This window comes from Sinohyriopsis cumingii, chromosome 12, assembly GCF_028554795.1.
Source record: "Sinohyriopsis cumingii isolate HCF-2022 chromosome 12, ASM2855479v2, whole genome shotgun sequence".
NCBI classification, from domain to species: Eukaryota; Metazoa; Mollusca; class Bivalvia; order Unionida; family Unionidae; genus Sinohyriopsis; species Sinohyriopsis cumingii.
In genome coordinates this window covers 116,631,570-116,648,770 of record NC_142972.1, presented here as the reverse complement: position 1 = coordinate 116,648,770, position 17,201 = coordinate 116,631,570, and the positions used below count along the sequence as shown (strand labels likewise).

General features: G+C 36.2%; 1 protein-coding gene across 1 annotated transcript in view; it reads right to left on the bottom strand.

Moving 5' to 3' along the window:
* LOC149787305 (uncharacterized) overlaps positions 1–17,201 on the bottom strand; it is a 170,405-nt gene that overhangs the window by 11,176 nt on the left and 142,028 nt on the right. The window contains exon 26 of the mRNA XM_089977841.1: positions 1,799–1,948. Within this exon, the coding sequence (XP_089833967.1) occupies positions 1,799–1,948 (150 nt within the window). The remainder of the gene's footprint in view (positions 1–1,798; positions 1,949–17,201) is intronic.

The following is a 17,201-nucleotide window of genomic DNA, read 5'->3' as shown; positions in this document are numbered from 1 at the left end:
TTAATCTCGGTAATGTACTTCTATCAAGCATTGGGCCTTTATGAGAATTTGCAAAGCAAGAACGTGAATAAACTTTTGGACAAACTTTTCTTTTTGTTAGAGTCCGAATATAATATTGAGAAAGAAACGGTCATTAAACTATTTGAACAAAATGTTTTACATCTGAAATACGTTTCACATCGTGCTTCAGATATATATTTCAGTTATGACACTTTTGTTACAGTTTAATTTATGACACTTTTGTTACGGTTTAAGTTATGACACTTTTGTTACGGTTTAATTTATGACACTTTTGTTACGGTTTAAGTTATGACACTTTTGTTACGGTTTAATTTATGACACTTTTGTTACGGTTTAATTTATGACACTTTTGTTACAGTTTAATTTATGACACTTTTGTTACGGTTTAATTTATGACACTTTTGTTACGGTTTAATTTATGACACTTTTGTTACGGTTTAACTTATGACACTTTTGTTACGGTTTAATTTATGACACTTTTGTTACAGTTTAATTTATGACACTTTTGTTACGGTTTAACTTATGACACTATTATAACAGTTTAAAATTATGATATTTTTGTTATAGTTTCAAGTTATGACACTTTTGAAAAGTTTTAAGTTATAGCACGTTGGATACAGATTGGGTGACAGAGAAACTATTTTCATTCACGGTCAAATTGCAGTGGATACGTTTGATTGAAGAATTTACAATCTTTAAAAAATATTGGTTATTACATATTTTTAACTAAAGAAAGGTATTTATAAAAATGCGCACGTGTGTGTGTGTGTGTGTGCGTGTTCATATGCGTGTGTAAGACAGGTTCTGATTGTTGTTATATTTAGAGAACAGGTTCCGAAAAAGAAAGGCAAGCAGAGAGTACATGAAGAGCAAACTGTCTGGAATTATTATTTTCTTCAAGTCTTGTTAGGAGTTTTGATGGCTATGGTTCTCTCGATGTCATTCTTTTAAAGCAAATAGGGTCAAGGCTGGCTTAATGGCCATCTTTCTTTATCAATTGAGCCATTTTTGCAGTAATGCCCCTTTCATTGAGGTGCGTCATATCCAATTAGTAATAAAAAATATAAGTCGGTTAAGTAGCCTTTCTGTTTTTAATAGGCTTGTCTCGTCATTTAGGACATGTTGGATCGCTTAAAAAAATTGGAGAGGCCTTTTTATTATAAGAGCATGAAGTTTATAATATTTTTAATAGAAGTGTTAATCTGATTGAGACGCATGTTAGTAAAGTGAACTTGTGTCACAAGGTAAATTAACGGGTAAAATATCTTTGTCAATGGATGTACATGCGTTGATCACCAATATCGAAGTACAAATGTAATCCGATATTGGTGATCAACGCATGTACATCCATTGACAAATGTAATCAAACAAGTGCACGAGAAAAGAAAGACTCACGGTTTTGAAATCATTGACTTACATTAATTTCATACATAACGTTAGTGGGGAAATTGTTCAATTTCTGATCGAACAAAGCTCCTAATTGAATTTAGGAACCTCTTAGAACTCAAGAGTGATAATTACTTCAAATTCACCAAGAAACCAACAAACTAATTCATGCCGATACTAAGAAAACAAAATACTCAGAAACGTCTGTGAGTTCCTGACACCAGGACCAATATGTTACTTCCATTCGTTACATTTTTAATCACTAAAAGAAGAGAACAATTTGCGGACAGCCAAAATCTATAGTTAAGAAATTCAAATGTAAAGATTTTAAAGTATTCGATCGGCTTCCTCGTCGGTTAGAAGAAAAAAATGAAATAACATTTTGACTTACAATGAGCTTTAGAATAAGAGGCGAGTCTGTGTGTTGTTTTATCGTCATCGCACTTTACACACTCCGTCTGGCCCGGAAGATTAGTGTAATATCCCCTTGGACACTGTCTGCAGGTTGAACCGGCTTCATATTCCCCAGGTGGACACATTGCTGAAACAGAAATCTCAGATATATATAATAATATATGTATAGTACGTAATATATATAATATGTATAGTACGTACGCTGTAACAATGATATACCATGAAATGTATATATGTTTCATTAAAAGGAAACGAGGCTTGCCGAGTTTCCTTTTAATGAAAAATTTATACAACGAGAGGTATGTCATTGATAAAGCGTACATACTATCCATATATTTTATTTATATTACATACACATACATATATTTCCCTTTGAACAGAGTTAAGATTTACTACAGGCAAATGTGTATGACCGAGTGAATGAACATTCCCGAGTGTGTCCGCTACGAAATGTAGTTCTATGCCTTTTGAGGCTATTCACAGTCACCTTTGCATATTGATAAGTTTGATTGTTTTCTTCTTTTAGTTTCTAATTTTCCTCACATTGATTAAATCAATATAATACACACTTATGATTTAAACATGAAAGATGCTTTAAATAATAAAAGTAGAGCACTACAAACACTTGGTTAGCTACGCCATTCACATGAACGCTAAACCACTCACCTACCGGCTCATGGAAATTAATGTGTAATAGAAACTAAGTAAAGTGACGAACCCACAAGAGATAATTAAAATATTTTGATATATTTACAGTTGATCTAAGTCATTATTCTGCTTTAGCAACAGTACTACCGACCATAAACTCTGTGTCTCTGTCTCAGTCTGTCTCTCTGTCTCTCTCTCTCATCCTTTGGTTGGTTTGACTTTTACCAAGTCCAGATTTATCGTGGTATGGCACAAACGAAAATCCTCTAGGTTCGTCATTTCATAGAATTTAGACCGTATCTTGCTGCGATTGTAGAGAGAGAGAGAGAGAGAGAGAGAGAGAGAGAGAGAGAAAGAGAGATGCCTTTGGAATTTTCATATTTAATTAATAATAATCGATGTTTATAATATTAAAGTATGTTTAAGAAACAACAACAAAAACAAACCCATTAAATAGTCATCACAGTATGTATACCACGCAACCGACGAATTTACTCTATAATGTCGACACTTTGTATCATTGATAAACACAGTCGATAAATCCAAAGGAAAGTGCACACGTGTTGTTAAGACGAACCATATTCTTGTAGGTTACTTGGTGTAATTTCTAATTCAAGGTTTTAATCCAGCCCAAAGTCCTTTTCTCTCTCACTCCACATTTATGCGTAGTTTGTCCGTTATGCATGAGAGGGGAGGGGTGAACAGATATCAGAAATGATTGTGATTAAAATGTGTACAATATTAAATTCATTTAGAAAACGCAGATTGTTAATACTTTTTATCGTTATTTTCATACATCACTAATGATTAATGTGTGGGAATTCATAACTGATCTAGAATCAACTGCAGACGAGCGCTAGAATATTTATATATGCGTATTATTAGGCACTGGGCGGATTGCAGTTTGATATACCAATAGTATTGGTATATCAAATTGCTTTATACCAACACTTTAAATGCCGTGATATTTTTACTGTATGTGGGATCTATCTATCTATCTATCTATCAGAATTCAGTTAATTATTTATATGATATGAATTAAAAAAGAAAAAAAGAGCAAGATATCAATTTCATTTAAAAACATTTGTTCAATTTGCTTTGTTTTCCGCTAGTCGTCTTTGCGTATTTCTATTTTTTTAAGGTTCAGTCGCACAACATTCTGGAAATTATTTAAGTTTCTCAAATTTGCAAAATCTTCATAACTATCCAAATTATCTTCGTGGGGCAGATTTAAAATAGACTTGTTTCCTTACGTATAAGATTTTACAGAGTAGGTCTACCTACTTTTTCCAATGAATAAATAAAAACATATGGAAAACTCCCTCATTGCACACTATCCCCCCAAAAAATGGTAAAAGTTCTGAAAAAAACAAATATTCCGTTTTAAAGTTTAGACAATGGTCGATTAATAGATTTCTATAGAAGTGTTATTTTGTAAGTATTAATACATAGTCGATGATCTTTTATGTTGCTTTTTTAAAATAAAAATTTAAATTAGTTACAGTGAAAATGTTAACAAATCAGCAGAACAATGTTATGGATATTATAAGCTATTCTGCGATAAAAAAAAATTGAAGCAAACAATTAAAAACCTACACAGTGATTATATAGGACATTTATGAGATTCCAAGATGGTATTACATCGCAGAAAACATCAAACAGATGTATACTTTATGAATTTATGTAAGCTTTTAAAAGTACGACAGGCAGATAATGCTGTAGTTGTAACTTCATCTGCACATAGAAGAGAAAGTATATATTTTATTGTTGTTTAAAAATATTAACAAATACCACAACTTTCATTAAAAAGCTAATTTATGACAATATATTCTATATATTTTTATGTGCAAACAAAAACCATCAGCAATATAATTAAACTTAGTTGGACAAGTTTTCTTGGATTGATTTTTTGTCAGGGATTGCACAAATGGCTCCTACAAATTGAGTCGAAGAGAACAATTGATATCAAGACAAATTCAAAATGGTTTCACAACGTTTTGAGCTAAACAATCTCTTGGTCGGGTGAAAACACAAACTTAAAGATACAAAGCAAGCACTTAACACAAAAAATGTACGAAACATTCTGGATTCCTACATGTTAAAATCACCAGGGGAAATTTATAACAGGATATATAACAACACAAAGTTGTGCAAAAATAATAAACGAGCTGGTTCTTGTGTCTATCACATAGCGAACCAGTATGTAATAACCTTCTCTAAAATTTCTTGACCTAATTTTAAGTTGTGAACATTGTGGCGAGAGATCAACCCATCTACATGATTTGGTAAAGAAATAATACAAAGATAGGTTTATGTAAGATGGTTCTGAATGAAGGATGTAGCAGCAGAGGGACCCAACCCCAATTCATTAGAAATCGAAAAAAACCAAGATAGAAGTCTCCGTGGTCAATTCCGACTGCTAAAACTGTGACTTTTGATTGAAAATATGAAATATTTCCCTAATTTTACATATTTTGTTTCAATAAACTATCCCGAAAAAAGTCTCCGTGTCTGAAAACTATAAGGAATTACTTTGTGGGGGGAATTGCAAGCAATTCTATAGGTAAATTTCGATTTCACTGGTAATTAATTGGGCCCCTCTGCTGCTGTTAAAACACTTTGTGTTTTCAAAAATGCTTGCATTTTCATTGACATTTCAGCGATAATCAGTTGTCAAAAATGCTAGGAAATCCTTTAGGATTTTAATTAAAAGTTAATAACATTATCTAGTCCTACACGGTATCGTGTTTTAGGATCATGTAAATTTATTGTAACAAATCCATGCGGTGGTTCTACTCGAGACATAAACTCGTGGAGACGATAATAGTCCATGTCACCATCGCACCAGTTTTGATGAAATAACGTTTTGTCCACATACCAGTACCTGAAAATATTGCTACGATATTACAATTTTCTCTGATTACCGTCGGAATCTGTGTCAGTTTTTGTGTTACATAAATAACATCAGTGTTTTTATGCCTGCCACGTGAAAATATCTTGGCAGGATTTGATTGCCTTTCCAGCATAACATCGTCATACACAACTAAATTATTTATATCTCCGTCAATCTCATCAATAGATGGTGCTTCATCGATATCACTAATAAACTCAACAACGTTATCGCCGGCTATCTCAGACGCGGTATCATTATATTCTCTAAGTACATCATAACATCGTTGATCATCTGCGGACGGTGCTACTAAATATAATTTATCCCATTTCATCCATCGCATTATCAGATTAAGTAGCAACTGTGTCTTGCCGGATCCTGATGGACCTATAATAATCATTCGAATAGAATTTGGTAACATCGGATTGTGTTTTGGTGGATCTCGTTGTCGTGTTGCGGAGAAATCAACTACTTCCATTAAATATATACGATATTGATATGAATTTATATTGTGTGAAGTGTAAATCTCAAACGTCAACAACCGATATAACTCCAATTACTACAAAAAATAACAGACAAGCAATCACTGGAAAATGTGTCCGATGTGGCATAACAAAGTTTAGATTTGTGAAAGGAAACGTTAGAAATGTTAACATTTCTGGTGGGGATATCGCAGCTCAGCTAGGTAAACTGCCAGGAAGACCATGGGCAAAGTATCCTGGGGAAAAACATCTTCCAGGATATAATTACTGTGGTCCAGGAACCCGACTAGACATTAGACTTGATAACGAAAACAGACCAAAACCTGGTGAAACTCCAGTAAATGCTATTGATGCTGCTTGTCATCGTCACGATGTTGCATATCTAAACAAAGATCTACAACAACGTCATATCGCTGATGTGAATTTAATTCACGCGTTAAATTCAATCAAGAATAAGTCACTAAAGCAAACACTGGCAAGTTTCTTGATTAAATTAGCAATGAAAACAAAATTAGTACTCGGAAATGGTTAACATTTCCCAACTGAAAGTTTCTAAATTGGAACTTCCCGTGCTAAATTATAATGGAAAAGATTTACTATTCTCCGCAGGGATATCAGCGAGGTATTGCAGCAATTGATAAATTTGCCGAAGCTGCATCGGTTACAAAAGCGACCGCAAAGAAGTGGTTATCTCGACAAGCAATATGGCAAATTTATTTACCGCCGCCTAATAAAATTCACTTTGGAGGTTTTGATGTTGAAACTCCTAATGAAGTTCATCAAGCTGATGTGCTATTTTTGCCACATGACACTGTTAGCGGAGTCACATACAAATACGCTCTAACTATTGTTGACGTTGCAAGCAGATATAAAGAAGCAGAACCGTTATCGAGAAAAACATCTAGCGAAGTCGCATCAGCGTTTGAAAGAATTTATCGGCGAAGTCCTCTGCGTTGGCCGAATCTATTACAGGTTGATCCTGGTAAAGAATTTCAAGGTGAAGTATCACGGCTAATGAAACAACATAACGTTGCTATCCGACGAGGTCACACAGAAATTCATCGTGATCAAGCAATTGTTGAGCGATTTAATCGAACACTTGCTGAGCAATTATTTAGTTATCAATATTAAAAGGAATTTATTCACTCAGGTAGATCTAGTGAATGGGTTAAAAGATTACCAGGTGTGATACGCGCGTTAAACAACGAAGTTACTCGAATGATTGATATGAAACCTGCCATTGCAATCACACAAAAAAATATAGAGCGCAAATCAGCTCAGCGTAAACCAGCTCAGCCAGTAAAAATACTTAGCAATAACACCATTGTAAGATATTTATATGAGCCAGGTGAGCTTGAAGGAGGAGGTCGGCGAAGAGCTACTGATCCTATCTGGAGTATTACCGCACATACAATATCTGACGTGATTATATCCTCTAATAAACCACCGCGTTATAAACTAGATTCAACTGCTCCTCAACGAGGATTTACTCGTGAGCAATTGCAAGTGATTCCTATAGATACTCAATTACCGCCAAAATCACTTCGGTGATTTATGTTACATTCAAGACAAGATAACACCACATTGTCGCAAACGTGACCGCGATTGTTATCTATCCTATCTATTGAAAATTGCCGAGTATCATTTTTCAAATAATTCCATAACATTACACAAATACAACTGTTACAGTGAATATCTTGTTGTTCGCGCAGTTTGTAAATAAATTCCATATCGAGATTAAATTCCCGATTATTTTTTTTGTCAAGTTGTTTAACCGTGGCCAGTTTTCTTCGCACGGTATTATCATTAATAGCATCATTGATGACCTCGTTATTTACAACAATCCGCCGAAGTTGATTCATTCTTCGCACTCGACTCACTGCCAGGTAAATTAAATTTGACCATTCGATGAAGTTATCAACTATCCAAACAACAGCGTTATCAATAGTTAAACCCTGCGAAGAGTGAATAGTCATTGCATAGCCTAGCGTCCATGGACTTCCATCGGGATTTACTGCGTCTGCTACGTTGCTGATATCGACCCCGACAATATCATTTAACACAAGTTTTTGTTGTCCGCCTCCGGGAATATTTACAACGATATTTTGTTGTCGAGTATCCTTTGGTCGATAGCACAGTGGCACTGGCAACGTTGGAAACTTCTTCTTGTGTAATTTGAACAATTCCGCTTGAATCATATCTCGCGTTGCTCTTCTACTTGCAACTATTAAATCAGTTGGAGACCATGTTTTGTAAAATTCTTCCATAGATATCTCTGTGATTGCTTCACGAAATTTTTCACATTGCACTCGATCAGGTTGTAATCGAATACTTGTTTTTAACGCTGTTAATTCCTCATCAAGTGATCTGCGATCTTCTGTTAATTCCTCATAGTAGTCTACAAAGCCTTTTATCCAGTAGTGTGGCGTCATTCCAGTGAATGGTGGTGGTTGACCATGATCTCCGCACAGTATCAGCTTAGTGTGAAAACACTGATGTGTTAGTAAATATTCTACAAACTGTTTTAATACCAGCAACGATACTGTGTCTGCTTCATCCCATATTATAACCGAGGAAATACGTTTCTTTCCCATGCGTTCACTTGTCCATGTATCTCCGGGCCATCTAAAGAAACCTTGATAAGTGCAAGATTTAACCCCGCGGGATTTCATTTCCCTTGCGAGCCTGTGTGCTGGTGTAAGCACAACTAAATCAGATCCTCGAAATAATTCGATTACTCGCGTTGTTTTACCGCAGCAACCTGCTCCATTCAAATAAGCTGTCCTAACCCTAGATATCGGATCATGTACGCTCGGTGCACTTGATACCTCTAGAGGAGACATTTCGTGATAATCATCACCGGTAACATCTGCTGATTCACAGTATCCGTGAATTGCCTCAGATTTTTTTCGCCATGTTCCCCATGATCCATCAGCGATAAATGGTTTAACTTCGTTGATATGTTCTCGCGAGATATAAAACGAGTCCGTGGCAACTCTACGTGCAAGTATTGGAAATCTGTTTACCATTGACAGCAAATTAATAGAAACCCAACATAACATTGATGATCTCAGATGAGCAAACTGAGGTGATTCCCCGTCAAGATAGCTAATAACTGTACCTAATCGAGTTCCATTTAACAAGTAAGCGTCGCTGTTATCTACGTAAATATTCTTTGCAAGCTCATCTGCGATTATAAAATTATATTCTTCGGGATCAGTAATTAATCTCGCGTGAATACGTTTTCGATCATGACCACCCTGAGTAAATTTACCAATAATTCTTCTACCGAGATCTTTTGCAGCGCTTTCTTCGGTATCTTCAGGTGTCGGTAGCCAAACATCGAACTGTTTCTGATACGATATAATCGCCTCGCTGACTGTCAATGATGTCAACGCGGAAGTATCAAGCATAAACCGTAACAGCGCAATTGGCGCCCATCTCTGCGTTGCAAAGTGCCTACCAAACCAGGCGTAATTAATCGGGTGTAAATTATCTGCGAGCGTAAATGATGTTATCTTGGCAAACCCGGTCAGATCAAAATCAGGTAGCGGTCCATTAATAGATACTGTGGTCATTTCATTGCAAGGATGTCCGAACCTGCTGAAATATTCGTGACATTCGCCGCGCCCAAGAAAACTTCCTGGGTAACATGCGGCCATATCCACAGATATCATTTTATCTGGTAAATACTCAGTATTCCATAGTCCACCGTGTCCATATTCAACACAACTTGCTTTGATATCATCGAGAAGTTTGAATTGTGTTGGCAACCATTTATTTCGTTGCTGAGCAATGTGTGCGACAATACTAGGAATTGTAAAACATTTCCGTGTCAACGTTGGATCGCTGATATCATATTTTGATGCGATATTGTCTATAGATGTTTGTAACGCTGATGTTCGATATAATTCTCCGTCAGGTGTTACAAACTGGTCATAATCATCTTCCATGCAACTCTTAAATAGCCAAACTGATGTTGGTTTAATATTCGCGTGGATCCAATCAAACATGTAACCGTTGTAATGTTTTATTGTTCTTTCGCTGGGAAACAATGTTATGTTTCGCTCCCATGCATGCGAATTATGATCGATAATTTCAATCGGTGATCCAGCTCTGTTATACTTCGGCGCATGTAATATTTCTCCGGTGATAGTCTTAACAAGTATTGGATATTTCAGCGCTGTTTGTAGTCTAGCAATATCTGGTATTGATGCTCCATTGTCAGCTGTTTTTGTATTAAAATCATTTAGCGTTGCAATGTGTTTCTCTGTTAAACCTTTTCCTCGCGCTGTATTTTTAAGATGATTAGTAACGTGCTCAACAACACAATTTATTCTGGGAGCTCGCGCAGTTTTCATCGGAGATAGTTTTCCAATGTTAGGTTTTTCAAGTGGAAATAACCCATAGATGATTGCATTAAATGGATACGCGGTATTGAAATAAACGCTATCAATTCCAACTAGCGCTCCCGGGGGAGTATTTCTATCAATGATAACATTTCTACGGTCTGATGTTAACACGCGATCACGTTTATCGTGAACCGTCCAGCGTCTCTTTTTAAAATTAACATATTTTACTCTGATATAATACTTCGTTTGTTTTCTGTCGATGCGGTCGAGTGTATCTTTGGCACGGACATTAGTCATCATACCATTCTCGCGCAATGTTTTGTACGTTGAAAAAACATATTTAGCACCCTCAAATAAAAACTTTAACTTTGCTTCGTTAACACTTTTCTTGATCCTCCAGTTACGTATTTTTGAATCAAGATCAACTATATCTCGGGGTTCTCGTGGCGGTGTTACATCGCTGATACGATAAATATCTTCCATATAAAATTTAAAATGTATTCAATTAAAAAAAATATGATAATATGGCCGAAAACTATTGCATGTGGAAAATCCTTGGAACTAATCAATGTTGCCAGCGAAAATGTGTTTCTGAATACTGTGCAAGTCACAACCAGAATATCAAAAGAGGATCTACAGGTGGAGTTATTTGTATCGTCTGTGGAAATACAACTCGAGGTAAAACAAGACTATGTTTACGCGATGGTGGTAAAAGATTCCGTGAGTTCGCCAGATATCATCTTCGAAGATATAATATCGTGATAACAGAAGATGATTATGTTAGAGAAAATCAATTAAATACAGATTCTGCTTAGATTATATATGGAGGTGTTTGTAAAACATCCTATTCACAGCAACTACGAGGTTTCATCTGATGGAGTTGTCAGACACTGTAGACTAAAGAAACCAATTGGAAGTATCAGTAACACTGGTTATATAATAGTTACTATTAATACCAGCGGTGGTGAAAAAACTTATCTTGGACATAGATTTATTTATGAATGTTTCCGTGGAATGATTCCTAACGGTCTTGTCATTGATCACATCAACAGAGATCGCTTAGATAACCGCACAGATAACCTACGTGCTGTCACTGCTAGCGAGAATTGTTTAATACAACGAGAAAATCTCACCGTCGATCATGGCGACCAGTTATTGCGGAGTTTAACAACACCAAAATGGAGTTTTCATCGATGACTTCCGCTGCTAAACATTTTGGTATACATCGAATGTCAGTATTTAACGTTCTTGAAGGAGTATATTTATCTGTGAGGTCAAAGAAGTTCAACACTCGAGTATATTTTATTGAATCTGCTTAAGTTTGACAATCAATTAGAAGCAAAATATTTATTATATCATGAACGACGAAAACATTACAATGTTGACAAATGAACTTGATGCAATTAAATCTCTTGTAGGGAAAAGTACAATTTTTACCCTACCGTGGGTAATTAATGAATACGGTAAATTTAAAGAAGCTCGCACACAAGGCTACCGAACACATAAAAATGATTATCGGATAGCGAAGATCCTTAACGAGGAACTTCGAAATAAAATTCTTTACCTGAACCGAAGAAATCTATCTGTGTTAGCACAGGTAGGAAAAACAATCAGAAAGGTTCTTAATAATATCAGCGAGATATTCGAACAGGAGAAAGCTAGCAAGGCTCTCGGTGATGAATTTGATAAGCTGATCGTAGATGACGATGCTAGCATTAAAAATGCTAGTCCAGAGGATTCTAAGGAATCAAAATAATTACCGATTACAATTACTAATAATTGTTACCCGATTATGATTACTCGATAATTACTGATAATAATTACTAGCACGATAAAAACCAGGGTATTGAAAAATAAAACATCTTTATAATTACTTAGCAACCGTTATCGAATAATTATTTTGGTAATAATAATTATCAGTAATTATTCTTTTTACCCATAAATGCTAGCATTTATATATATGTCTCGAAGCATTTTAACGCCCGAAGAAATCAGTCAAATACAGCTTAAAAAAGGAATTGTCCCGATAGCGGATATTGCTAAACAATTTCACGTAGGATATACTAGAATCTATGCAATCTGGAAGGAAGCCGATCCTGATTCAATCAGGACAAAAGTAACAACAAAACCAAATCAGCAAATGATAGATAAATTAGCACGTCTTGAGAAATCATACGAGAATGCAAAAACAAGGACTAAGGAGTTGATTACCAACAACGAAGAACTTGTCAAGAAATTCAATGATTTATCTGCGATCATCGAAGAAAAAAATAAAAACATACAAGGATTAGAAAGAACAATACTTGCCATGGATACAAAATGCCTTGAAGTTGGAGTAACTATGCAACTTCAAAAAACTTTGCCTGAGTTACAGAAAATAAGAGCTACAACACAGCAACAAATCGACTCTGAGAAACGAACTAATGACAAAAAACTTGTTAAACAACTGGAATCGTTGCGATCAAAGAACAGTCTTATCAAGAAAGATATCTCTGAAAGTGCAAGCACTAGAAATACAAGTATTTCTAAAGAGAAATCTAAAATTGCTAGCGTTTCTGAAAATGCAAAGCACAACAATCTTTTTGACCCACAAATAGATATCTTCGATATTCCTGAAAACACTCCAGGTATCTCTGGAAACGTTAACATTTCTAAAAGTGCAAGCACTTTTAACAATAGTGTTTCTGTTGGAAATCCTAAGAAAAAAAAATCAGTTCCAATGACGAAGGAGGAATATCGTGAGCATATAAATAAATCTAATCAGGAATTTGCTGATATGTGCGCTAATACTAATCCCAGAAACGCTAGGATTTTTAATCGCAGTGACTAGTCACTGTCTATGAGATCGACAGAGTTTGCTTCTGGAAATTCACCACCATGTAGAATCCCCTTAAGGACATTACCAGGTAAACATGAGTGCGCGTAATTGAGAATTTCATCCCGATTCATAAATACATATATGAAACCTTCATTGAGAAGCCGTTGATGATCTTCATCGCGTAACAGAAATTTATCGTTGCGATGTCCATCTATGCGAACTATAACAAATCCTATTTTGTGATGATGTTCAGGTACACTAAATGCATCTCTGATAGCATCAGCAAGTTTTTTTCGATCATAAATATGTACATGGACATAATTGTAAATATCTATGATATTTGTATCATCGATGGAAATGCTAGCATTTTCATCTAAGTCTTCAGTCATTATTGTAAATATCTTTGATATTTTTAATTACTTACATTTTATTGAAATATTGACGGTGACATTTTTGTCAAAAATGCTAGCATTTTCATCATCACTGGAAATATCAGTTTCATCACTGGAAATATCAGTTTCATCACTGGAAATGTCAGTGCTATCATCAATGAAATCATCATCGGAAATGCTAGCATTTTCACACTTTTTCTTCAGGGACATTATTATAATCAAGTATTATTAATTGAAAATCTTCAGTGGATATCATCATTATTATATGATTTTTCTGACATTGACTGATTTACCTGACTTGATGGGGTCTTAGCTAGTAAAAGTCATCGCCGGTGACTGATTTCCTTGGAAAATCAACAGAAATTGCCTGATTTGCTAGCATTTTCCACTGCAAGTGACTGATTTCCTTGACTTGATGGGGTCTTAGCTAGTAAAAGACCATCGCCAGTGACAGATTTACTTGACTTTATCTAAGAAATGATTTTTCAGTAAAGATATTTCAGTTATTATATGCTTTTTCTGACATTGCCCTATTTCCATGACTTTTCCAGTGACATTGACTGATTTTCTTGACTTTACGGGGTCTTAGCTAGTAAAAGACCATCGCCAGTGACAGATTTACTTGACTTTTGCTTGAAAATTGACAAATTTCAAAGAAAAACCGGTGACATTGACTAATTTCATTGACTTTAAGGGGTCTTAGCTAGTAAAAGACCACTGACATTGACCGATTTACTGGGATTTTCATCGAGATTTGAAAATCTCATCGAGATTTAATTACCAGATTTACACTCACTGTTTCTCCGCGAGTATCAATTAAATTTCCAGATTGATCTGTCAGTGAAAAGTTTATCGTGGATAACCAATGATTACATTTCAGAAATACTGGGTGAATTGGCTCTTGCACGACTAAATATCCAGGAGGGTCTTTCGGAGAAAACGAATATAGAACAAATCCTTGTTGAGCTTGATTTGATACATCCGCGGAGAAACTATCTTCGATTACATCACATACAAGATTGACCGCGACGACATCAGTGATATTTACAATGCCCGGGGATACATGTCGACCATCGCCAGAAGTTCTATTGTTATGTCTGAGGATAGCTGGCTCCGGTAGTGTTTTTCTGTACACTGCAAGTATATCTTCGAAGGACTCATTGATGAGATCAGTGACTGATTTTCTTAACTCGGGCACGTTGTATCCGGGAAGCTTAAAATCCGGTAACGTGGCCTCTGTCAGCGAGTAGGCGGTTAGAAATTGTTGTTTATGACGATCTTTGTCATCAGTGTAATTAATTGTTGCCTCAATTACAAACCGATTCGCGTATTCCATATCGTATGCGAGCTGATTTAATATTTCGATTTGGTTGATGATTTCGCTGCGATTGCCGGCATTAAATTCTTGTAAGAGCTGCCGTAGCCGCGCTAGCTGTGTTTTGTGCTCGCGGTTAATTTGTTTAAAATATTCGATGATATCTGCCAGGTCAATAGACCCTACCCACGAGCTCTCTCTTAAACTCTGATATAAATCTGCCAGTTTGGAAACCCCTGAAAGGATACTGTGAATGTCATTAACTGTTATCTCACAAATACTGCTATAAAGCCACCGAACAAAGTCTTTATTGTCAAAATGAAGATCGCTAATTATTGGCAATATGTATGTGTCAGCGGCATTTCTCACCGCCCAATGATATGCTGTTAGATATCTTGTTCTTATCCCAAATAGATCGTATTCTAGTTTAATTTCGTGATATGATTGTTTGTCACTGACATAATCAGACTTTTTAGGTTCAGGTGGAAGTGGTATTTCAGGTGGTTTTGATTCAGGCCATCCTAGTACTGTTCGGACTGAACTATTATATATATCCACGGCGTAGTCGGTGCCATCGGCACTGTCATTGATTTCAATCGTCGATGACAGCGTTGGCTCATGAACGTCATTTTTTATTTTTGATTCCTTCCCGGTGATTCTTTTTATTCGACGTTGTAATTCCTCATTGATTTCATCGACTTGATAGCTTCCGGTTGATAACACAATGGTGTTCCAGTCTGGAGTGCCATCAGCGTTATTTTTATATGCGAATACAAAATAATTATTTACGGGACGACTTCCAAATGATTTCTCTCTGATATTAGGCCAACTATGATACAAACGCATCTTCAGCAATGCAATTTCAGTCGCGGGAATCTGTTCTGGAAAAACAATATTAAACCGCGGTTGGTTTGATGACGCTGTTACCATTACCATTCTCGGTGGAGTTGTATTTGCGGCTATGTCTGATAGAATTTGTGTTGTCATTATTTATCAGCGATGTTTTAAAATCTTCGTATATCTTAGTAAGCTCGGTGAACTCGGTCGTGGAAATATTGCTGTCAGCGACACATGATGATAACGCATTAGAAAGTTTTGAATAACTCCGCTGAGTATGTTCCAACGCGGTCGTGTATTCGCGGAGTTTGTTACTCGCGCAAGATATTTTTTTTCGCGATGATACTAGCGACTCCGGCAATTGTGGTTGTCGCTGAGACAGCAGTAGTGACTGTTGCCACTGCTGTAACCGGAGTCAACGCTGATAATACTACTCCGGTTGATCCAACAACCGCAGAAACCGAATACACTAACACATCTAACATGGCTACTCGACGTTTGTATTTTTTTACTTTTATTGTGCACTCGTTAATGATATTTTTTAACTCTGATTGCCACTGCGTACTTGATCGTACCTATATTGCTGAGCGTTTAATGTTGTCGTTGAAGCAGAAACACTTTGTGTTTTCATTTTATTATTTTACGCGGTAACCAATTGAGGCGTTTCAGCTACAAATTCCAAGCACCACCAGTAAGATGTTGAGGTTAATTTCTTGTCGGCGGCTTCCAGTATAAATGTTTCTTCGGTTCCGCTATTTAATATAACAGATACAACCCCAGAGTGTTTATCGCTGGAATGTCTCCATGGATATGTTGTGAAGATTGCAAATTTAGCGGCACTGAACACAGAAAACCTATACACACCAGTGACTGTTGCTGTGTATTTGAGCACATTATTTTGTCGAGACCATGTTGCAGATCCAGATGATACTATATATGTTATATTAGTGATATTCCCAGAAGTAACTCCAGTGGGGAATTTAATTAAACTGGTTTTGGTATCAATGTTATTTTGTATTATCTGGATTTGATCTGAAATACTTTTATCTGTTCGTATTACACCTAACCGGGTATTAATCGCGTTGATATCACTGGCGTTACCAGTAAGTTTTTGTTTGATATCAGAAAGTTTCATGTCGATGACTGGCGGAGTTCCAAAGAACTTATCCGTGGCATCATCAGTTTTTTGAAAGTTTCTTCGAAGTCTTGTGAACGCGTTTAAGTGAACATCATACTCTGCCCGCAACGTAGTTAGTTTACCGTCAACGGCGCTAACGCTTGCGTCAACATACTGTTTGCTTGCGGCATCAGTTGGCGAGGTTGGATCTGCTAACGTTGTTATTTTGAACCCACCAAGATTGAGATGACCAGTCATTGTATCGCCGGATTTTATTAATCGCTGTCCGATTAATAACGCAGCATTGCTATGTTGTTCATCCACGTATTGTTTGTTAACAGCGTCTGTTGGCGAGGTTGGACCTGCTAACGTTGTTATTTTGTTACCACCAAGATCGAGTTGACCAGTCATTGTATCGCCGGACTTACTTACACGGGCTAATGCAAGTTTTTGCATGTCATCTCGGAGAGCTGCAATTGTTACAGATGAGTCTCTGATTCTACCGCTGTCGGTAAACACTGGAATGTTA